This window comes from Thermothelomyces thermophilus, chromosome 5, assembly GCF_000226095.1.
Source record: "Thermothelomyces thermophilus ATCC 42464 chromosome 5, complete sequence".
Taxonomy (NCBI): Eukaryota; Fungi; Ascomycota; class Sordariomycetes; order Sordariales; family Chaetomiaceae; genus Thermothelomyces; species Thermothelomyces thermophilus.
This window is the reverse complement of record NC_016476.1, coordinates 1,813,673-1,835,729: the sequence shown is the minus strand read 5'-3', so window position 1 is coordinate 1,835,729 and position 22,057 is coordinate 1,813,673. Positions and strand designations below refer to the sequence as shown.

The window sequence follows — 22,057 nt, the reverse complement described above, 5'->3', positions numbered from 1 at the left end:
TAGGTTCCTTCTTCAAGTTATCTTCAAGGGTATCTGAAATGCTGACTTTTGGGGCCACGACCTGGGCAGTTTTCTGAAGTGACCTGCACGTGCAGCTTGCTATGCTTATGCTCATCACTTACGACTAGCAGCCGTCCAACATGACAAACGTAGCCTCCAGTCTTGTTCCAATTCTCGTGCTTGGTTTGCCCTTGGGTCTATACACACTGTTTCTGAGCCTGAGCACGATCCCGTATTTTCAGCGAAAGTGAGACCTTTAGGGTGAACGGCTCGGTTTGGAGGAATAAGCACTCGTTGACCTTGTACTCCGCTCCAGCTTCCTCTATGCGCACAAGATCCACACGTTGTGGTGGGGGAACATCAACGAACCAGAGCAATGGGGCTTCGCAAGTGAGTTGCGCGTCTTACAAACTAAATGCCAATATGAAAAAGGATGTGAAGTTCAATAACTAACGAATCGCAACAAGAGAACCAAGTCACCCCCTTTTACCTCACCACCGCGGATAACCAGACGCTCTACGCATGGCACATACTTCCCCTTCCCCTCTACGTCCAGCACGAAGACAAACTCTCCTCTCAACCAAGCGGTTTCTGCCATGATATAACGGCCACCGAGAACTTCCGCCTCCTCCGTGATGACCCCACGGCCAAGCTCATCATCTCCTGTAAGCTCTACCCGGTTCTGCTCTCCCCCCGTTCTCACACACTTTCACTCACCCACACGTGCCTCATTACCTCATTACCAGTCCATGGTAACGCCGCGCAGCTGACCCAGGGCCGCCGCCCGCCCCACTACCATACCCTCACCTCTCTCCACAGCCCATACCACCTGCTCACCCTCGACTACCGCGGCTTCGGCCTCAGCAGCGGAACGCCCACGGAGCGAGGGCTCATCCTCGACGCCGCCGCCGCTCTCAGGTGGGCCGTGGACACCGCGGGCGTGCCCCCCTCGCGGATCGTCCTCGTCGGCCACAGCCTGGGGACCGCCGTGGCGGCGGCGGCCAGCGAGCTGCTCACGCTGCACGAGGGCTGGGACTTTGCCGGGGTCGTGCTTGTGGCCGGCTTCAGCTCGCTGCCGGAGATGCTGAGCGGGTACGCGATCGCCGGGTGGCTGCCGGTGCTGCGGCCGCTGACGTGGTGGCCGTGGCTGTCGAACAAGCTGATGGCGCGTGTGGTGGACACGTGGGACAGTGCCGGGAGATGGAGGGATGTTGTCAGGGCGGTAAAGGAAAGGCGTGGGCGGTTGAGGCTGAGCCTGGTACATGCGAAGGACGACTGGGACATTCCGTCTCATGAGAGTGACAAGCTGTTTCGGGCGGCCGTGGAGGGCTTGGTCGGGGGCGGGATGGGAGAGGAGCAGTTTGAGGCAGAGAAGAGGAAAAGGATGGTGATTAAGGGGAAGAACTCGTTTACTGCAACATGGAAAGAGGGGGATATTGTGGTAAAGCAGGAGTTGTTCCCTCACGGAGGTGAGTCCCCAGCGAAGAGGACTCGACTGTCAAGGACAGAGACTAACGGCTTTTTAGGACACAACGGAGTCCTGACTCATACTCCTGTACTGATGGCCGTCATGAGATCATTCGGGCTTGATGACCAATCCGCGCCCTGAAGACTAGACATGAGCTATATGTAGAGTTCGATGATGGGGAGCTAGAGTAGGAGGACACTGGCTTCGGAAGCCGTGTCATCAGTTTGTTCCAGAAATTGGGGCGCGCAGAAGCTAAGTCCAAACAGGGCCATTGGAGCAGAGCACTCTCGCCGAAACTGGCTTCTCTAAATTCTCCCTTTGCCCTCATATCAGGCCAACACGTGAGGTCGTAGAGGAGCAAGCGTTGCTTCCACTAAGAGTTTGCAGGATGCTGTTAATACCAAATATCGAATGAAGGGCCATGTTGGGGAGAGTACTAAGGCTAGAGAGTAAAATAAACGCCATGTCGAGCAGAGAGACAAATTATCGAACGCCAGCGGCGAGACTTAGACTTGCCATAGAAAAATATCGCATTATCCTAAACTATCGATAAGCTAAGAATTGTTGATAACATTCGCAGGGCGTTACCACGAATCTCCGCCCCAACCCAATTGGCGATTTACTGCGGATATGGCATTGACGCCGTCCCTGAGGAACCTAGGTGCGTGTTCCAGCAAACCGGCAAATGGCTCGTCCGGAGTGGTCTGTGAGGCGATGAGGTCCTCCTCTGACAGCGTACCCTGACGTTTCGACAGAACCGCCCGGCTGATGGCGCGACCCCAAAGGTTGTAGATATGCTCCTCAGACATGCTGACATATCGCTTGTCGCCATTCGCTTCCGTGACCGAGAAAGGCCACTCGGCAATGGCGACCTCGAACCACTTCGTCCTGAAGAAGAGGAAGGGCCAGGTGAACAGCCACAAGAAGGTAAGATAGCAGAACCAAACGATCCATGGCGTTAATCGCCACCGATTGACTCTGCAGGCGTTGTACACCACGACGTAGTCATCCTTGACAGGGAACGTGATGTCGATGTGTCCCCGGTAGTTTGTGCCGCGGACCAGGGTTTCCAGCTTCAGCTTCAGCTTCTCCTGGTCGAAGCCAGTTACCTGGCGACGCAGGACGAATGCCTTGACACCGGCATGACTTGCGCAGTACCGATGGCACCACTCGGCCAGGGCGGGCTTCGGGTTGGAGATTTCGATATCTCGCCGCACGCCGGGGGCACGTTTCGGGAAGATGGTGCCTCGCCGAGTCTTCTCGGTGTTCTCGACGGTGCGCAGTCGTCTCCAAGACTGGCCTCTAGGGGCATCCGAGAAGAGGTAGGGCGTGAGCTCGACCACCACATCGAAGTCGGTAACGGTTTTCCTCTCCGACTTGCCGTTCTCCCGAACGGTCTGACTGCGGGTGCCGCGGATGCGGACCGAGGGACGAGGCGGTTTGGCTGCTGAAAGTTTGATTTGACGTTCCAGGAGTACCGGGTCATTGTCGAGGATTTCGCACATGAAGGATTCGGCGCCAGTGTTGGCATCAACCGTGTACAGATCTTTCTCTGCGAGGTCGACAAGAATATACGAAGGGCGAGCAATGGTTGGGAGAACAGGCTCGTTGTCAGCTGTGCCAGGCTCAATGTCCGAGTAGGGAGGCGGCAAGTCTGCAGGCTGCAGCTCCGGCACATCATCGTCGTACGCATGCTCGCCAGGTTGGGTGTGAAGCGACACGGCGTCAGCTTCTGAGCTGCTCCCGGCAATGCCGGGAAGCGATGAAGTACTTGGCTTGCCCATGATGGCAAAGAGCGATTACAAAAAAATGAATGTTAGAGGAAATGAAGCACCAATGTCATGCCAAACGAATGATGATATGTCAGGGTGAAGCGGGAACGGATTCTCAGCTCATCCCTCGCGTCGCCCGAAGAGGCACAAGTACCATCAGGAGGCAGCAGTGGCGGAGCAGTTCAGCAAACCAATCATAAGCTCCCCACCAACCCGGCCTTTCAGGCACACGATCCTTGCATCTTGGTCTTCCGAGAACTCGGATGGAATGTCGAGTAAATGAGCATCATGGAATTGCTGGTCAGATTGCTGGATAATAAAATCTATGTTATCCGTAGAGTTATTAGTTCAAAACGCAAACGAAGATCGTATTGAAGTGCGAAGGTTAGCCTCGGCCTTAGTGGCAGCCAAGAACCAAAAAGGCAGTGAAGGTTGTACCGCACAGAACGTTACGTGTGCTCCGTACATACCTTACATACAGATTCGGATCAAGTGATCCATACTCCGTATAGTTATTAGTACAGATTAGTCCGTACACTTTACGAGTATGAAACCCGTCTTTCTGCATTACAGCAATTGGCCCCGATCTTATCGATAATTGGCCAATAACGACCCCTGGAGTGGGCCTGTATCAGGTACTTCCGACGAGAGGAACGCAGGCCCGCTCCATCTCGACCCCGCGGAGGGCCGAATGTTGCAGTTCAACAGAGCTCTGCCCCACTCCAAGTTGTGCCAACGCGACGGAGTCTGCTAGACGAGGCTCCTCCTGAAACCGTCAACACATATCTCGAGCCAATCTTCGCATGGGAAAGAAGAAGATTTAGCGATCTCCATCTTGCCTCGAATCTGACATCCGTCATGGCCGAAGAGTCGAAGCAGGTCGATCCGACCAAGGAGCAAGCGGCTCAGGAAGCTGCCGATCAGACCGCCGACGCGACCAGCAAACAGGCTGCCCCCGAATCGGAGGACGAGTCCGGCTCGGAAGCCGATGTTGGCGCAACCCAAACAGCCGCTGGAGGTGGCGGCGAAGGGGCCGTAAAGAAGAAGAAAAAGAAGGGCAAGAAGAAGAAGGTCAAGCAAACGCTCTCTGACGCGCTGGGGCGAGGGGGACCGTCGGCAGCACAGGCCGAGGCCGATCCCAAGAAGGCGCTTGAAGGTTTAACGCCGCAGCAAATCAGCGAATTCATTGCCTTGAACCCGGCCCTTGCCAACGAGCTCCTTGGGGGGGAAGGATCCTCCGACATCACTTCCAAGGCTATCGAGGCGTTCAAGAAGCTGAAACTTCAGGACATCATGACTGGCCTAGCAAGCAGCGGGAAGAACCGAAAGGATATGGCGTCGTACAAATTCTGGAGTACCCAGCCCGTTCCTCAGTTCGGGGAGGAGGAGCCCAAGTTGATCGAGGAGGGACCCTTGAAGATCCAGAAGGTCGAGGACATTGCGACGGAGCCCATACCACTTGCTCTCGAGCCGTTCCGTTGGGTCACCATGGACCTTACCAACGACTCGGAGTTGGAGGAGGTGGAGAAACTGCTCTACGGGCACTATGTGGAGGACGATGAAGCCATGTTCAGGTTCAGATACTCCAAGTCGCTGTTGAAATGGTAAGCAAACGGGCCTCGAATTTTTTTTTTTATTCCTCTCAACAGTTTTGTTTGCGCTAACACCGTTCAGGTCTCTTTTGTCCCCAGGCTGGAGAAAGGAATGGCACGTCGGGATCCGCAGCGGCAACACGCTCTGCGCATTCATCTCGGCCATCCCTACCGAGATGCGCGTACGGGACAAGATCATTCGTAGCTCCGAGGTCAACTTTCTCTGCGTCCACAAGAAACTAAGAGGCAAGCGACTCGCACCCGTCCTCATCAAGGAAATCACCCGGCGCGTCAACCTGGAGGGCATCTGGCAGGCCATCTACACGGGCGGGATCGTTCTCCCGCGGCCAGTAAGCACGTGCCGCTACTACCACCGCGCGCTGAACTGGATGAAGCTGTACGAGGTGGGATTCAGCCCGTGTCCGCCAAACAGCAAGCCGGCGTACCAGGCGAGGAAGTACAACCTCCCAGACCACACGTCGACCCGCGGGCTTCGGGAACTGGAGGCGAAGGATCTGGAGGCCGTTCACGATCTCCTCGAACGGTACTTGAAGCGGTTTGACCTCACTCCGGTGTGGGATAGGACCGAGGCCGAGCACTGGCTGCTGCACAAGAAGGACTCACAAGATGAGCAGGTGGTCTGGTCATATGTGGTCGAGGTATGCATTCAAAGGCCCCTGCATCGCGCGCAGCTTACTCATCGCAATCCTTTGTAGGACGAAAATGGCAAGATCACCGACTTCTTCTCCTTTTACTGCCTCGAATCGTCAGTCATCCAGTCAACCAAGTACTCATCCATCCGTGCCGCCTACCTGTTTTACTACGCGACCGAGGTGGTCTTTACGGCTCCCGACGACCGCTCGGCGCTCAAGGCCCGCCTGAACGCCCTGATGGCCGACGCGCTTATCCTAGCCAAGCGTCACAATTTCGACGTATTCAACGCGCTGTCACTCATGGACAACTCGCTATTCTTGGAGCAGCAGAAGTTTGGGCCCGGCGACGGGCAGCTGCATTACTACCTCTTCAACTACAAGGCGAATCCGATCCACGGCGGCGTCAACAAGAGGAACCAGCTGGAAGAAGGCGTGTCGAGCGGGGTCGGGTTTGTCATGCTTTGAAGGCGGGTTCATTCAGTTGAAGCCAGTGAGGGGAGGCAGGCGACTCTGAAATACGTCGGCAGATACCACCAAGAATGCAGAAAAAGATGAAATACCGGCGCCTTGCTACACGTACAAAATTATGGTCTCATTATTTGCGTTGTTACTCTGATTTATCCAATCGCTCGAATGGGGTCCCCCGAAACAGAAAGAAAGCAGGAAGACCTCGTTTTATATCGACATCAACGTTGCTCATCAACCCAAGAACTCCTCCTCCTCCCCCCCTTGGTTATATCCAAACACACATTTTACGCCCTCCCATCCAAGCGCTCTCCCAGCAGACACTGCTCCTCTATGACTTGGTTGAACCATTCCCACCTCTCCACCAGGGGCGCGTGCCCCATGCCTTCCACAATGATTCCCTTGGCCGGCCGCACGTAGTCGATCAGCTTCCGGCCGTGCGGCACGCTGATCATGCCGTCCTCGGTGCCGTGCATGACGAGGATCCGGTCGCGGCCGACGCGGTCCGCCATGGCGGCCAGCTGGGCGGGCGTCTTGCGGTGCCACCCGGCCGCGATCAGCTGCAGCAGGAAGCCCTTGAGGGTGAAGCGGCCGGCCGGGTCGAGGCGCTTGTGCAGCTCCTGCGCGACGAACCGCTGCGCGTTGGTCTCGAACTTGAGGTACCGGCCCCCGCCCTCGCCCTCGCCGCCGTTTCCACTCCCGCTCCCGCTCCCGCTCCCGCCCTCGGCGGCGGCGGCCCGGGGGGGTTTGCACTTGGGAGTCGTGGCCGGGTCGGGCAGGCGGACGTCGTCCGGGAGGGCGAGCCAGGACGGGGCGAAGATGCGGCGGGCGGCGTCGGCGACGGAGCGGTCGACCGACTTGGGCAGGATCAGGGAGGCGCGCTGGGCCATGTGCTCGGCGAAGGAGGCCGTGTTCTCGACCACGGCGGCGGTGCAGATGAGCGACAGGCTCGAGAGGTACTCGGCCAGGACGACGGCGAGCTCCTGGGCGATCATGCCGCCGAGCGAGATGCCGACCACGTGCAGGGTCCGCTCGGGAGCGGGAGCGGGAGCGGGAGCGGGAGGCGAAGGCGGCAGCGGGTAAGACGAGGGCAGCCAGCCGACGTCCGGACTGGCCAGCACCTCGACGATGTCGAGGGCCATCTCGCTGGTGCTGTAGCGCATGAGCGGCTTGTCGCTGTCGCCCATGCCGCGGTTGTCGATCAGCAGGACAGAGTACCGGTCCCGCCGCTCGTGGCCAAAGTGTAGCGTCTGCCGCTGCCAGGCCGTCCTAAATCCGCCGAGGCCCATGATGAGCTGCCATCCCGTTGGGTGAAGCGAGGCGGGTGAGTTAGTTTAGTCGAACGATTGGAATGAGTGAGCCAACCGCTTAGTCCGTGAGAACGAAGAGAGAGCGGGGGAGTGGACTGAGAGGGGCGGGGATGAGAAAGATGAGGAGGAGACATTGCCAGACGAGCGATATCACTCACAATAAGCCTGATTGGCCCGACGCCATGGATCTCCCAGGACATGTTGAAGGGACCGCCGCGGCCTTCGGCGACCGGCACCAGACCCTTGCGGTCCGGCTCGAGGTTCCATGTCGCCGTCGGATAGGCAGGATGCTTCAAGGTCTCTGCGACCGTCGGTACGGGCGGTAGCGGTGTCTTTGGCGCCATGCTGGCTTGGGTTGACGGACTCCGCTCCCTGCACAACAAGAGAGCCGGCGTCGACGAGATCGGAAAGTGGAAGTTCTCAAAGTTGTCGTCGGCCACTTCGGTTCTCGGCACGGGAGCCTCGGGACCCGCTCCCCACACACGCGCCGGCCCGGCTCCCCCACGCTTGATGTGGGGAAAATCTGAAAAAGCAAGGTTTTTACGAAACGGTCCTACTTACTCCGTAGTCTGGTTCCTGCCCACAACTAATAGTAATTAGTGTACGGATTACATACGGAACACCACACAACTGTCAAGGTACGACGTCCTCTGAGGATACTGTGAGTTGGGTATGTTTTAAAAGTTCAGAGACAAGCAAGCTCGACTGGCGGTCTCAAATCAGTGCGAAAAGCGAACCAGACTCAAAGAGGATCGATTCAGAAGCGAGTGAGCAAATTCACCCCATTTCAATTCTGTTTCGATTTCGGAGTAACAATCAGGTCGGAGAGCAGAGTCAAGGACTACGTGAGAATGAATCGCGCAATCTATATACAAGAGGTTATCGTCTGATGTCAGCACGGATACCCCGCGAGCGTGATCACAAATCCCTCTCGACAGGATATTAACCGGGAAACTGCTCGCCTAATTAACGCAAACAAATCCGGGTTTCTAAGCTGGCATCGGATCATTAGATGACTTGGGCAGATCGGGTTTCGCCCGATGATCCAGTATGCTGTAGTCAAACTATTATGTGCGTGATGTATGTACTTCAAGGTCACACACGTTCTACCGCTTTCCCTTAAGTCAGCAGCATTTACGTTCAAGGGCCGTCCACATCGTTTCGTGGTGTTTCAGCATGGACGCCCACTTGGCCTCCGAAGATTGCGTCACTGGTTGCTTCGACTTTGGAAACTGGTCAACTTTCACAGGGCTATAGGCCACCGATGATGCCACCGTGGGTGAAGATCCATTGAATGGTTTCTTTTTTTTTTTCCTTTTTCGACAATCCTTCAAAAAGCAAAGCGCCATGCAACTCAGCCTTAATATTTCATCAGGACCTCCCCAGGTCTTGATCAACCCCCTTCCCTCCACACCGCCACGAAGAGAAATTCCTTGTACCCACCATTGTCCGTGCGGCTGGAAAGGGTTGGGGCAGGGGAGGTTGTTCTCACAGAACGCACTGCCAGCTGTCGGGATCCTTGGGGTCTCCCTTGCCCCCGTACGTGTTCCGCAGCGGGTACTTGCAATGCCTGCGGCGGAAGGCGACCTCGCCGCCGGCGCGGCCGCCGACGAAGGCGGTACCGGCAGAGTTCCGGGTCCTCGATGATGCCGTCGACGTAGCCGCCTAGGCCATCGCACTGCGCCAGGACGTCGGCGTTCACGGCGTCCCACTGCTCGGGCGTCAGGTACGTCTGGCTTCCGAGATCTGCTTGCCTACCACAGCGTTGGTGTGAACGGACGGCCAGGCAAAGTCCACGACTAATACGTCGGGGTTATTGAGGAAGGGGGCGCCCGAGGTGCCGTTGTGGCCGTTGTGGCAGTTTTTGGCGCCGACGGTGGAGAAGCCAAGCTCGACCGTGTAGGCCATGTCGTCGTACGAGAGACAGCCATTGAGACCGCCGTTGCCCGTGCTCAGGAACCGGCCGGTCCAGTTCTTGGGCAGCCAGGCCTCCATGCTGATGCCCGAACGGTGGGACGTGGCAACGTACGGGGCGACGCGGCAGAAGTCGACATCGACCACCAGGCTGCCCTGGGCGCACGACGGGTCCGTGTCTGGGAAGGACATGTTGGTGCCAGCGGCCACGTACTCGGAGAACCAGGCGGTAGCATTCTCGATCTTGAGCTTGCTGGCGAGCTTGGAGCACTGCTGCTGGAAGCTGCTGCACTCGGCTACCGCCGCGAGCGTGGAAATGAGCGCCATGTAGAGCGAGAAGCGCATGGCAACGGCTCAATTCAGATGCACGGCTGAAACCAGCGAGGGCATGGTTAACTGCCTAAAACATCAAACACAAACGGAGATCAAGCTCACATGATAACATGAACCTTTTTGAACATCCATGAATTATTCTTTCTTTTGGCGAAAGACCTGGCTAACTCGATTCCTACTTGCCGATCTGATCAGCCGGCCCGAGGTAAACAAAAGGAGCAAATGCTATAATTATTCAGTAGTTGCCCGCTCTGGTGTTCTAGGGTTGTCAGAAGCTGTGGAGCTTCTAAGAGTATTAGCCACATACGTGCCACAGCGTATGAGGCGTCGTTACCAACGCATTAGCCAGTTCCTTTGTCTATAAATATTAGTCGTTTTTGTCTCCTTTGTGGATAGTTTAACAAGGCACTGTCTCATTCGTATAGCCACCCACTACAGACTGCTTTCAACGCTCCCGGAGCTTCTACTACGTTCGGTAGTTATAAGCCTGGTGCCTTAACTACTCCTCTGCCGACGTATCTTTAATATCAGTGGTAGCTTCTTCTATTATAAACTCTCTTACCCTACTTTAATATGCTTTTGACGATGTATCTGTCTATTATATCTAAGATCCTAGTTAAGACTTCTACGTACCTTATAGGGCCTAGTTCCTAGAACTTATAGTATATTAAATTATAATCGTAGGCTAAATTTGCTAGTATATAGGGATTTGTTAACCCTAATGGCGACCGTAAGCTAGATCTAGAAGTTCTATAACGCCTAACCTATAAGTAAGCTAGAGATAACCTTATCCTAGCTTCCTAAGAGTAGCTCTAAGAAGGATTATCGCCCTTGATATCTATAGATTTGATACCTTCTAATATAGCTATTATAGCTGAATTCGTATAACTATAAGACTCCTTTTATAAGGATATTATATATACTATAGACGTTAGTAAGCAGATAGGATAGCTATAATACTAGCTAGTATATACTATAGATCCTAAACTCTATAAAGCTATAAAAGTATATAGAAAGAAGGATATTAACCTTATTAAGGGGATTATCTAGGCACTTTACTCTATACTTATACTATCTATCGTAATACTCTATATAATAGTTATAGCGTAATATATAACTAGTCTTAACGTAGCTAAGCATTTAGGAGTTAATCTATAACGCTAGATTTGTAACTTTAATGTCGCCTTCTAATAAGCCATTTAATATAATATCCTGGAAGTATAAGGTATATAAAGACTTTATACCTTCCTTAATACTATTACTATATATATCTTACTAACCTAGGTAGTAAATAAGAGGATAGAAATCGAGCTTGCTAATGGCATAGGATAGCTACTTCCAGAGCTTAGTACCCTTATTACAATAGCCGAGATCCTAATTAATAATAATACGTAATCTAGAGTCTCTTAGAAGTATAGAATCTTCTTAATAACTTATATACTAACACTTTCTATAGCTTAGAAGAATGGTAAGGAGAGAGGTAGAGACTTATATAAAGACTCTTATAGTGGTTAGCAGTGTAATATAAGATGTCCTTATAAGTATCTAAGATATCTATAGGATCTAATAGATCGCTACGTACTTAAGTAAGCTATCTATAGTAACGAGCAATGCTTATACCTTTCTAATAAGGAGTATAAGAGGATTCGCTAGGAGCTTAATAAGCCGAAGTAGGCTAGACTAAAAAGTTAACTTATTACTAAGTAGAGAGAGCTATCCTATTCTAGGTAGTTAGGGGTAGGATACCCTAGTTCCCTTAATATATTAATTATTAGCCCTTAATTACTTGGCAAGCTCTTGACTTACTATAGGGCGTTTAGTATAGTCGCTCTATAGCGTTATCCTCTTTTAGAAAGCATTTTACTAGACTTATATAGTATGACCTACTTAGTTAACGACAAGAAGTTCCTTTTGCCTAAGATATTTATTAAGGTAGAAGATCCTAAGTTCGTTAAAGCAGGTATAATGACCTTTTCTATTAGTAGGAAGGGTACTTAGGTAATTGAGAACGTTCTAGATAAACTATATAGACTACGTATTAAGAGCTTAACACTTAAGGATATTGCTATTATCAAAGGATTCTATATTAATATTATCCTAGAAGCTCTATTACTCAAGGTAGGCACTTAGTACTATAGCTTAGACTACTTACTACATTTTAGAACACTAGAAAATAATGTTATCCTTTATAAGTTAGAACGTAAGTATAATCTTACCTTCCTTAAATATTAGACTAGGGCTAGAAGTTCTTAATATGACTAGAGGGGATATAAGGTATAGTTTTATTTTTCCGGTTCTATAGAGCTTTACTATATATAATAGGTATAAATAGAGGTTACCTATCTAAGGGCACTAGACAGATAGACAAGGACAATAGATAGCTTTTAACACTCGTTTGCTCTAATAGATGAGAGTAATAGGATATAGTTCTTCTTTCTTTTATAAGTTAGGGATATTTTTTTCTATATAAGTAGACTCTTCTACGTCTGTCTAGAGGGACATTATTACCGCCGCCTTTGTCCCTATCGTCGTTACCATCTAGATAGTCGGACTTGCCTGCTATGACCGCGAATACTCGGACGCCCTAGACTTTTTAAGCCGAAGCTCCTCCCTATCTGACCAGACAGAGGTTTAGTTCTAGAGGTGCTAAGTAGTGTCTTAGAGGGTTAGTACTAGCTTATATTTTTAAGGGCTTAATTAGGGAAGAGCTTAGCTTTAAGTCTAAACTAGACTACCGGACTTCAAGCGTAATAGGATAGTAACGTTTGTAATAGAGGAGCGAGGACATACATATAGAGGTACGTATAGCAAAACTATTAGGAAAGTGAGAAGAGCGAATATAGGTGCCAAGAGATCGGTATGTCTGGTAGTAGGCTAGGGAACTATTCTTGCCCTAATGTAATAATACCGCTAGTAGAGACGGCGGGAATCGCGGAATGATAAGTTTAAGGGAGTTTAATATCTATCTAGAGGGATAGAAACTCTAAAATGTAGATTAGTAACGCTAGAACTATTTAGGATTCGGAAATAAGATTTTGGAGTTATATAGGTACTAGAGGAAAGCTTTATAACTATCCTAGCCCTAGTTACCTTAGTATTAGCGCTTACTAGTAAGAGTATATCTATTTATATATCATTACTCTTCAGTAGTCTGGTATAGATTTGTCTTATTATTTTAGGAGTTCTAACTTTAGGGGTTAGAGTGCTATTATTATAGGGTATCCCTTATTAGAAGGTTTAGGAATAGCTTTACTAGGTATACTCTAAAGGAATAAAAGTGGTAGACCAAGTTTACATTTGATCTTACTAGTTATAGGAAGATTTAAAAGAAAGGAGGAAGGCTTCCTAGATTAACTACTTAGATAGAAGAGTTATCTTTAAGGAAGTTACCTAAATAGGAAGGTATAATTAAGGATAGTAACCTTAGGTACTACTCTTCTTATTAGTTTAGTAAATACCTTAATCGGAATTATTACTTTTAACGCCTCTTATATCTAGGTATACCGAAACCTCGTTAGGAAGGACGTTATTAGAATCGCCTTAATCGCTAGAGTTTAGAAATTTTACTTTAGACTTAGAAGTCAAGTATCGTACTTAAGTAGATATTATAGTAGACAGACTTGCTAAAGTTATTCGGGTTATGTTCCCTTTACTAATAGATAAGGGATTATCTAGTCTCTTCTCTAGTTATAATGCTACTAAATACCTCGAGCGTTTCGAAAAGGCTTATAAGATCTTTAGTAGAGATAATAGTGACAAGATCTCTTACTTTGAGTAGTAGTATACGGATGACCTTTAGGAAATCCTAGACTAGTAGCTAGAGTTAAAGAAGAAGGACTAGGCTACTTTCGAAGCTACTATTAAGGAACGCTAGAAGTAGAACGACTCTCGCTAGGAGACCTTTACTTAAGAGCTAGAGCGTCTTCTAGATTCCTAGTATACGGATTTGGCTAAGTCTATCTATAACTACCTAGAGTACGTTAACGTCCTGCTTACCTAAGTGCCGAAGAAGAAGAAAGCGGTCTATTAGTTATTAGCTATCTAGAAAGTATAAGATAGGTTTCCCCCTACTCTCTAGACTAGTCTTCGGGTCTATAAGAAAGGTGACTTATAGGTTGATAATATGGAGTAGAAGGACTTTTATAACTTTATATAGGAGTGTCTATATAAGGGAGTCAATACTAGGTTAGTATACTATAAGTTAGATCTAAAAGGAGGAAAAGTTAAACTATAGGTAAGCTAGACTATTAAGAAGAGTCCTTTAGCTCCCTAGGTATGGGAGAGTCCTTTAGGTTTATCTGCCTAGAGAGATACTACCTTCGATAAGATCGTCGATAGGCTTACGGATACCTTATACGAGCTTCGGATTAATAAGGGCAAAGTTAGCCACAAATCCTTAGATAGAGGTAGGCGTTCCTATAACTAGATAGGCAACCTAAGCGACGATAAGATTAAGGAAATCCGGACCTACCTATTAGCTACTTAAGAGTCTTAGTAAAAGAAGAAGAGTGGTAGGTTCTAGCTAAGTTCGACCTTAGCTATACCTTATAGCTATTACTACTATAGTAACTAGATATACTTTACCTGTAGGTGTCTAGTCCTAGTAGAGGATATCTATAATGGTCTTATCAATTAGCTTGGTTTTAAGTAGATCTTAGGTAAGAGAGATCTTAGTCTTCTAGAAAGCTAGTAAGTTAAGATCCTTAGTAAGGATATAGCTATTATAGCTAATTAAGGAATCTAATAATATATTATTTATACTTATATCTCTCTTTAGCCAGATCTTCCCAGTTAGGAACTATATTAATAGTTTATAAAGAACTACTAAAAGAAGTATAGTTAGGAGTACTATCTAGACTTAAACCTTATTACTAATAAGGCCTTCCTTTAGTATATTAAAGGTTTATACCTACTAGAAGTGGTTATAATCTCCCTTAATTGCCTTACTAATATTAAAAGAGTTTTCCTAGAGTTGATCTATAACTATACTAAGGCTAGGAAGATTAATTTCTAGATAGACTATAAGCAAGGTAGATATACTCTTATCTAATAGGTAAAATAGACAGCGTCTCAGACAGACGACCCCGTTTTTGCTACCGACTATAAAGGCTTACTAACAGACGTGTCACGGTCTGACCAGACAGCGATATAAGCTTTTAATGCTATTAGGTTAGAGGTTGATAATGAAGATGTTTCTAATAAGGATAGTAATATGGTGACTATAGCATAGAGTACTACCCTTATAAAATGCTATTTTATAGAAATAGAGGATAAGCTAATATAGGACCTTATTTAGTAAGAAAGGACTAATAAAGTAAAGACTATTCGATTGCTAAAAAGGAATATAAAAGTAAGAGGAACTAACCCTTTAGCTATAAGTTAAAGGGTTATAGCTATTACTAAGAGGGCTACCGATCTAGCTAGTAAGGGAGCTCTCCCCTTAGCTAGATGGAAACAAACCGTTTGCTTTAGGGAATTAGGGAAATCGACTAAGGAGAATATAGCCTATAATATACTCTCTCTAGTTAGTAAGGCTCTTTAAGTAAAGATACTTACTATCGATAAGGTCTTAGGAATCTCCCTAGCGTTTAAGAACGCGCTAATTATATTCCTTAAGTAGGATTATAAAAGTCCTTAGGAGGTGATCAAGTATAAGGGCTTGGCTATTCTCTTCCCTAATAAGCCGGCTTTACAAGTAAAAGGGAGAATGCTATAAGAGGTTAAGATATACCTTAGCTATCTAGGTAGATAGAGTAGCATTAAGGGAGAAGAGTCTACGATTACGGTTCTAGCGTTTCTAGGGGTTATGTTACGGAAATATATATACAGATACTGCCTAGACCACCAGCACAAACGGGCCAATCAAGCCGAAGGAACGAAAGGACCAATTACAACATAGGAAGCATAGTAATCACTACGCTCACTAGCGATTAGGGTGATCACCACTATACGATCACTAACGATCACTATAATTAGGAGTGATCACTAGGATTATATATATATATAGATAGTCACTCGTTAGGTAGACTCTAAAAGTTCACTAGTAATAGTAACCTATAATTATAGTACTTATACCAAGTATCGTTATTAATTACTATAAGAGACAACTCTAGTATTATTATAAACCCTTTGGCTTTACCAAATCCCTTAGACGACCTGCCTAGTTGTCCCGCTTAATCTACCTTCGTCTAAACCCTTTTAGAAGAAGTCTAAGTTAGGTTCGTCATACGTTGCTATTACTCCCTTTGTTCTATTATAGTTTAGAACGGAGGTAACTTCGACCTTAATATCGATATAGCTACTAACGTTATAGCTAAATAGCTACTTACCTAGCTTAGTTAACTCTATTAGCGAATCTAGGAGTTAGACTAGAGAGATAGGGCTGCTTAAGCTCGAATCAAGGAACTTAAGAACGGCGAAAAGCACTTATAGAAATTGGTTAACAAGGCCTACGCCAAAATCAAGGCACTTAAGGGCACTAAAGTAAGCCGTATCAAGATCGAACGACCTAGCAAATATAGAGGAACTAAGGAGGACCTCGTAGGATTCCTAATAAACCTCTGATCTTACTTCCGGCTTAATGATAACAAGTTTCTAGACGATAAAGCTAAAGTTTTCTATATAGCTATAAGACTAAAAGGTAAGGCACTTAGATAGTTTAAGCCTATATAGAATGACTACTTTACTAAGGAAGACGAAGACGACTAAGATACGTTTATATAGGCAGTCTTTCGATCCTATAACCGTTTCGAAGAAGAGCTTTAAAAGGTTTTTAGTGATAAAGATAAGAAGATTTATATATAAGAAAGACTTGCTAATCTCCGATAGACTAAGTTAGTAGCCTCCTACGCTATATAGTTTAGATAGGATATACTTAAGTCTTAGCTTAATAATAAGGCATTAATATAATTATTTTATAATGGCTTAAAGGAAAAGGTTGAAGATAAGCTATATAAGTATAATTAGCCTAAGACCCTAGATAAATATATTATATAGGCTATTAGAATTAATAATCGACTCTATATATAAGAGTAATAGGAACAAGGTCAAATAAATAGAACTATAGTTAAGGCTAATAACAAAAAAAAGCGAGCATACGTTAGTACCTTATATAGGATATACCCTAGAGCTATAGATATAGATATAGCGTAGAAGCAGGACTAGAAGAAGATAACCAAAGACAAGTCTAATATTACCTACTATAACTATAGAAAGAAAGGGCATTATAAGCAAGAATGTCGAAGCCCGAAGAAAGAGTAGAAGATAGTCCCTAGAAAGAAAATTACAGCTATTGATAAAACTATTAAGGACGTTATCAAAGTAACGGCTATAGGCTACAAAGACAGGGGTAGTAATATAAATAGTCTCGAACACGATAGCAATAGTAAAGACAAACAAGCACCATACTCTGAACTAGTTACTATAGACCTAGAGACAGGCCTTGCTAAATAGGACATGGTAGGAGAGTATATACCGCTAATTTTAATTCTCCTAGCCTTGAGGTAATAGGGTTTCACGGTTATATAGAGGTAGGATAGATTATAGATAACCGATACCTAAGGAATCGAAAGACCTGGACCTAATATTCTATTCCTTTAGGAATAAATCGAATAGTACCGTAATGAAGTTTTCTAGCTTAATACGGAACTACGCAAACAGGATAGACGCTTAATTTAACTTATCTAGTAAAGCGATAAGATAAGAGACGAGACGAGGGAACTCTAATATATCGTAAAAACTATTAAAGGAGGATAGCCTATAATATATAATAGGCCTAATAGCTACACTAAGTACCTTGACGACTAGTAACTTAGTAACAATGTATAGAACCTAGAATACCAGTTTATACGCGCGAACTATAGAAAAGATAAGTATATATAGGGAAGCTACTAGAAGAAATACTCCTACTTTAGCATTAGAGTACTTATAATCTATATATAGTAGGAAGGATTTAAGAAAGAATTCTAATACCTCCTAGGTAACGTTACGTAACTATATCCTTAATACGAGGTATATACGTAGATGCCCTAGTTCCAGTATATAGTATATAGATGCTAATACCACTTCTACGATAAATTCGAAAATAATTACTAGCTAACCTGACAAGGAAATAAGGACAGAAGCTTACGTCCTATAGAATAGGTCTATAATATAGGAAATAGAGCAGCCGAATTACTTTAAAAGATCGAAGCCTGCGATCTAGAAGGCATTATAATAGTTCTAAGACGAGCCTAGCCTAGGCACTACGGAATAGGACAAGATATATAAGACTCGTGCTAGAGCAACGATTACCTCTATTATATAGACGAAAAGAAATCGTAAATTCAGGAGCTCTAGATAAAGCTATGGTATATATGATAAAAAGTAGAATAGACTTAATAGTAAGAAGCCGTAAGCACTCGATGGCTTATAGAAATAAGTACGATTGACGAAGCTGCTATTAGCCGAATAACCGAAAAGGTTAGCACCGACCTAGGAAACGGGTCAAGGCCTTTCGAGGGGCCTAGAAACCATTAACGCCTATATAGCAGCGAGTGGTAGTGTAGTATAGGAGGAACTAGCATAAGAGACCACTATATTAAGACCTCCTAGCAGAAATATAAGAAATCGCTGTAATCTTTAGACGATAGCAATAAGACAAGCGACTATAGATAATAGTATAATGAAAATAGCACGAAATGCTTGTACTAGTAGATAGTAGAGTAGAGATAAACCTGATTTTACCGATACTTATAAATTAGCTATAAATACCCTAGAGAATAAAGCGGAAGTATAGTATAGTTAAAGGGCCATTTCTAATATAATAGGTATATAAGGAGACTAAACTAATCGACATTACTATAGCAAGGAAGACTATAGTAGTTATATTTAGTATTATGGATATAGGTAACGACAAAGATATAATATTAGAATTACTATAGTATAAAGATTACAACCTAGACATTAGCTAGAAGAATAGTAGCTACCTACGACCTTAAATAGAGTTATATTTAACTAGCAAGATAAGGAGTATATAAGGATCGCAAGCAGACGATGCTTAGGGGAAGGCATATCCTATAGATCCACTATAAGAGACAGATAGTAGCAGATAGACTACTACAGACTCTAGAAGAGGCAGTATAACGACATCAATATCGCAATAGGAAGAACGAGCTAAACCACCGATAGCTGTTCTCTCCGTTCACAAATACAGAGCACTATAATTAGAGTAGTAGGTTAAGACAGGAGAAATTGCTAGCATCGCTATAGATAGAACCAAGTTTGTATACTATTAGAAAACTAAGAGACGAGACAAGACTAGGAAAGTACCGAAAGAATACGAAGGATACCTAGCATTCGAACTGAAGTATCTAGAAGGATTACTAGAATATAGCCTATAGGATTACGAGATCAAGCTTAAGGAAGGAGTATAACTAAAGTTCTTTAAGATTTACTATACGAGCTAGATATAGAACGAAGAACTTAAGCGATATTTAGAGGAGAACCTTTAAAGAAGATATATCTACCTATTAACATCGCTAGTAGGCTACCTAATCTTGTTTATGCCCCGATAAATTTACAGTATGTTATCTCGACAACATACTTATCTTCTCTAAGATAATAGACAAATACCGGAAGCATGTAAAAGTAGTGCTAGACATGCTATATGTATATAAACTATTAGTTAACAAGGAAAAGAGCAAATTCTACATTAGGAAGACAGTATTTTTGGGATATAAGATATCCCTAGAATAAATTCGGATAGAACCTTTAAAGGTTAAAGCCATCAAGAATTAGCTACGACCGATGTTAGTTACGGAAGTACGAAGCTTTATCAGATTTATAAACTTCTATTAGATGTTCATTAGAAATTTCGGAGCGATTATATAACCTTTGTATAAACTTACTAGGAAGAACGCTAAATTCTAATAGAAAGAACAGCATAAGTAAGTATTTATATAGATCTACGACGCTATTACCAAAGATCTAGTACTAGTACTGCTAGACCCTAAGAAGCCATTCGAGGTAGAAACAGACGCTTTAGACTACACCATCAGAGGATAATTAGGATAACAAGACAAATAAAGAAAGCTATATCCTATAGCCTTCTTTTCAAAGAAGCTTGATAGACTATGTCTTAATTATCTAATCTATAACAAGGAACTACTTACGATTGTCGAAGCTTTCAAGGAATGGTAACTATACCTTAGTAATACGATTAAACTAGTATAAGTGTATATAGATTACAAGAATTTACAATACTTTACAATGACAAAGGAGCTTAACAGACGATAAATACGATAGGTAGAATTCCTCGCGGAATTTAACTTTGAGATCTGCTACAAGAAGGGCAAAGAGAACGTATAAGCAGATATCTTAAGCTAACGAACGGATTATACGGAAGGACAAACGGAAATAACACTACTGTTATTTAAGGAACAAATGGACGGAACGCTATATTACGAAACGTAGATACCCGTAGAAGATGATCTACTTGACTTGTTCCTAGAATGTTATATAATCTTTTAAGAAGGAAGGATTAACGAGACATAGTATCAAGTAGCACCTAGACTAGTAGTACCTAACAGAGTAGAAGAAAGAGATAGGAAACTCTAGTACCAAGGCAAAGTATATATCTACGATAGGGACTAATAGCTACAAATGATTCGAGAACTCTATAAGTCGAAACTTAGAGGATATAAAGGAGTTACGAAGACTATCGTATAAGTTAGAAAACACTATGACTTTCTATAGTTAATGGTACGAGTTAAGGAAGTTATATAGAACTATAATATCTGTAATCGAGGTAAAACGGCACGATATAAGCCATATAGACTACTTTAGCCACTACTAATAGCTGACAAACTATAGAGTTTAGTTATAATAGACTTTATTACAAAGCTACTAGAATCTAAGAACATAGCTATAAGAGTAATCTATAATAGTATTCTCACTATAGTAAATCACCTAACTAAATAGGTATACTTCTTTTCCTATAAGGAGTCCTAGATAGTTAAATAGCTAGTAAATGTAATTTATTAGCAAGTTACATTAGTATATACTTAGCCGTAAGAATAGATTACCGATAGAGATACTAAGTTTATATTAAAGTTCTAGCAAGCGTTAATATAACGATTAGGCATTAACAGCAAGCTATTAACAACATATTACCTATAGACTAATAGATAAACAGAGCGATTAAACTAAGTTATTAAGTAATATCTCCGTTCTTACGTTAACTACTAGTAAGACAACTAGGTCATGCTATTACTAATAGTATAACTTGCTTATAATATAATACTAATAGAAACGACTAAAGTTATACCGTTCTTTACGAACTATAGATATAAAGTAGACCTTAGGTAAAGATTAGAGGTTATAGTGCCAAGAGTAGTAGTCAAAGTAGAACAAATGTATATACTATATAAAAAGCTTAAAAAGGAACTCGAGTTTGTTAAGACTAGAATAAAGAACTACTATAATAAATATAGGCTCGAGGGACCTTGCCTAGAGAGGGGAGACAAAGTCTACCTAATCGCACGAAACTTATAAACTAAATGACTAAGCACAAAGCTAGACTTTAAGAAGGTCAGACCCTTCATTATCAAAGAACGAATTTTGACATCTAACTACTAACTATCGTTACTATTATCTATATAACTATAGACAGATGTTTTTTATATTTCGCTTCTCGAACTAGTACCGAAAAACGCCAAGGTTACTATATATATTAAAGTAAAGGACAAAGAGGAAGAATAGGACATCAAAGAAATTCCAGATTTACGTATTATTAATAGGGAACTAAAGTATCTAATTAAATAGCTTGATTTCGGACTAGAAGATAACTTATAGGAACTAGTTAAGAACTTAAATTGCTCTAAAAAATTAGAATAGTTCTATCGGCAGAACCTAGATTAGCTAAAGGTAAACCTAGGATAGAACCGAAAAAAGCGCCCTAGTTAATAACGTTAATGCTATCGTTAAGTTATATAACAGCCCCCGATTCCTGCTATTTTACTGCCTCTAATTCGTCTAGATTCGACAAACCCTATATAACTATATCTACCCCTTTCTTTACTAGGAACTCTCGTTATTTACGAACCTAAGTCAGACAGGCTAATGCCTTAGAAGCTTTATATTGATATTCTCGTAGCAAGGCTTCGGCCTCTTTTTCTTTAGCCTTTAAACGACGTTACTTACGTATAATACGATCTACTACGTTACGATTAGAGACATACCTTTATAAGGAAACGGGAACTTATAAGAAGAAACTAGAACGCTAGAACTATCGTAAGTATAACCCTAATATATGTAAGCCTTATAGTGACGAGATTTTTTAATCATTTTATATACTTGGTTGTACTTTGCGTAATAGGAATATGCTATCACTATGAACCTGTAATTAGAAATAAACTAAGCTAAACGCTTATAGTAAATAGATACTAGGGATCTATATACGTTAGATAGTATAATTAATGGTATAAAGGGTAATAAGGGGCTAAGGAGAAAAATATATATAAGGAATATAAGGAATATTAGCGCTATTTAAAACGGCCTAAAAGAGGGCTTT

At 44.3% G+C, this 22,057-nt stretch overlaps 5 protein-coding genes across 5 annotated transcripts; 2 read left to right on the top strand and 3 right to left on the bottom strand.

Annotated features, from left to right (window-relative positions):
* Positions 1-16: 16 nt before the first annotated feature.
* On the top strand, positions 17-1,831 carry MYCTH_2308400 (uncharacterized protein). Its single transcript, XM_003665029.1, has 5 exons — positions 17-247; positions 317-390; positions 468-665; positions 747-1,469; positions 1,527-1,831. The coding sequence occupies exons 1-5, from the start codon at positions 141-143 to the stop codon at positions 1,607-1,609; spliced, it is 1,185 nt and encodes a 394-aa protein (XP_003665077.1). The 5' UTR covers positions 17-140; the 3' UTR covers positions 1,610-1,831.
* On the bottom strand, positions 1,832-3,522 carry MYCTH_2308397 (uncharacterized protein). The gene has a single exon (XM_003665028.1). The coding sequence runs from the start codon at positions 3,250-3,252 to the stop codon at positions 2,053-2,055; it is 1,200 nt and encodes a 399-aa protein (XP_003665076.1). The 5' UTR covers positions 3,253-3,522; the 3' UTR covers positions 1,832-2,052.
* A 329-nt stretch (positions 3,523-3,851) lies between these two features.
* Positions 3,852-6,094, top strand: MYCTH_2308395 (uncharacterized protein). Its single transcript, XM_003665027.1, has 3 exons — positions 3,852-4,844; positions 4,915-5,491; positions 5,549-6,094. The coding sequence occupies exons 1-3, from the start codon at positions 4,099-4,101 to the stop codon at positions 5,948-5,950; spliced, it is 1,725 nt and encodes a 574-aa protein (XP_003665075.1). The 5' UTR covers positions 3,852-4,098; the 3' UTR covers positions 5,951-6,094.
* On the bottom strand, positions 6,094-7,727 carry MYCTH_2308393 (uncharacterized protein). The gene is made up of 2 exons (XM_003665026.1): positions 7,419-7,727; positions 6,094-7,245 (listed from the first exon to the last, which is right to left on the bottom strand). The coding sequence occupies exons 1-2, from the start codon at positions 7,602-7,604 to the stop codon at positions 6,238-6,240; spliced, it is 1,194 nt and encodes a 397-aa protein (XP_003665074.1). The 5' UTR covers positions 7,605-7,727; the 3' UTR covers positions 6,094-6,237.
* A 1,224-nt stretch (positions 7,728-8,951) lies between these two features.
* On the bottom strand, positions 8,952-9,863 carry MYCTH_2308392 (uncharacterized protein). The gene has a single exon (XM_003665025.1). It carries the CDS (start codon positions 9,517-9,519, stop codon positions 8,983-8,985), a length of 537 nt encoding a protein of 178 aa, XP_003665073.1. The 5' UTR covers positions 9,520-9,863; the 3' UTR covers positions 8,952-8,982.
* Between the last annotated feature and the right edge of the window lie 12,194 nt (positions 9,864-22,057).

What these genes read in the sequence shown, in the direction of transcription:
- MYCTH_2308393 (XM_003665026.1), bottom strand. Translation starts at nt 7,604, where the DNA reads ATGGCGCCAAAGACACCGCTACCGCCCGTACCGACGGTCGCAGAGACC. An exon ending in TCGGGCCAATCAGGCTTATT is followed by an intron (nt 7,246 to 7,418) that starts GTGAGTGATATC and finishes ACGGGATGGCAG; the next exon opens with CTCATCATGGGCCTCGGCGG.
- MYCTH_2308392 (XM_003665025.1), bottom strand. Translation starts at nt 9,519, where the DNA reads ATGCGCTTCTCGCTCTACATGGCGCTCATTTCCACGCTCGCGGCGGTA.
- MYCTH_2308400 (XM_003665029.1), top strand. Translation starts at nt 141, where the DNA reads ATGACAAACGTAGCCTCCAGTCTTGTTCCAATTCTCGTGCTTGGTTTG. An exon ending in ATCCCGTATTTTCAGCGAAA is followed by an intron (nt 248 to 316) that starts GTGAGACCTTTA and finishes ACTCCGCTCCAG; the next exon opens with CTTCCTCTATGCGCACAAGA. An exon ending in GGCCAAGCTCATCATCTCCT is followed by an intron (nt 666 to 746) that starts GTAAGCTCTACC and finishes CCTCATTACCAG; the next exon opens with TCCATGGTAACGCCGCGCAG.
- MYCTH_2308395 (XM_003665027.1), top strand. Translation starts at nt 4,099, where the DNA reads ATGGCCGAAGAGTCGAAGCAGGTCGATCCGACCAAGGAGCAAGCGGCT. An exon ending in TCCAAGTCGCTGTTGAAATG is followed by an intron (nt 4,845 to 4,914) that starts GTAAGCAAACGG and finishes AACACCGTTCAG; the next exon opens with GTCTCTTTTGTCCCCAGGCT. An exon ending in TCTGGTCATATGTGGTCGAG is followed by an intron (nt 5,492 to 5,548) that starts GTATGCATTCAA and finishes AATCCTTTGTAG; the next exon opens with GACGAAAATGGCAAGATCAC.
- MYCTH_2308397 (XM_003665028.1), bottom strand. Translation starts at nt 3,252, where the DNA reads ATGGGCAAGCCAAGTACTTCATCGCTTCCCGGCATTGCCGGGAGCAGC.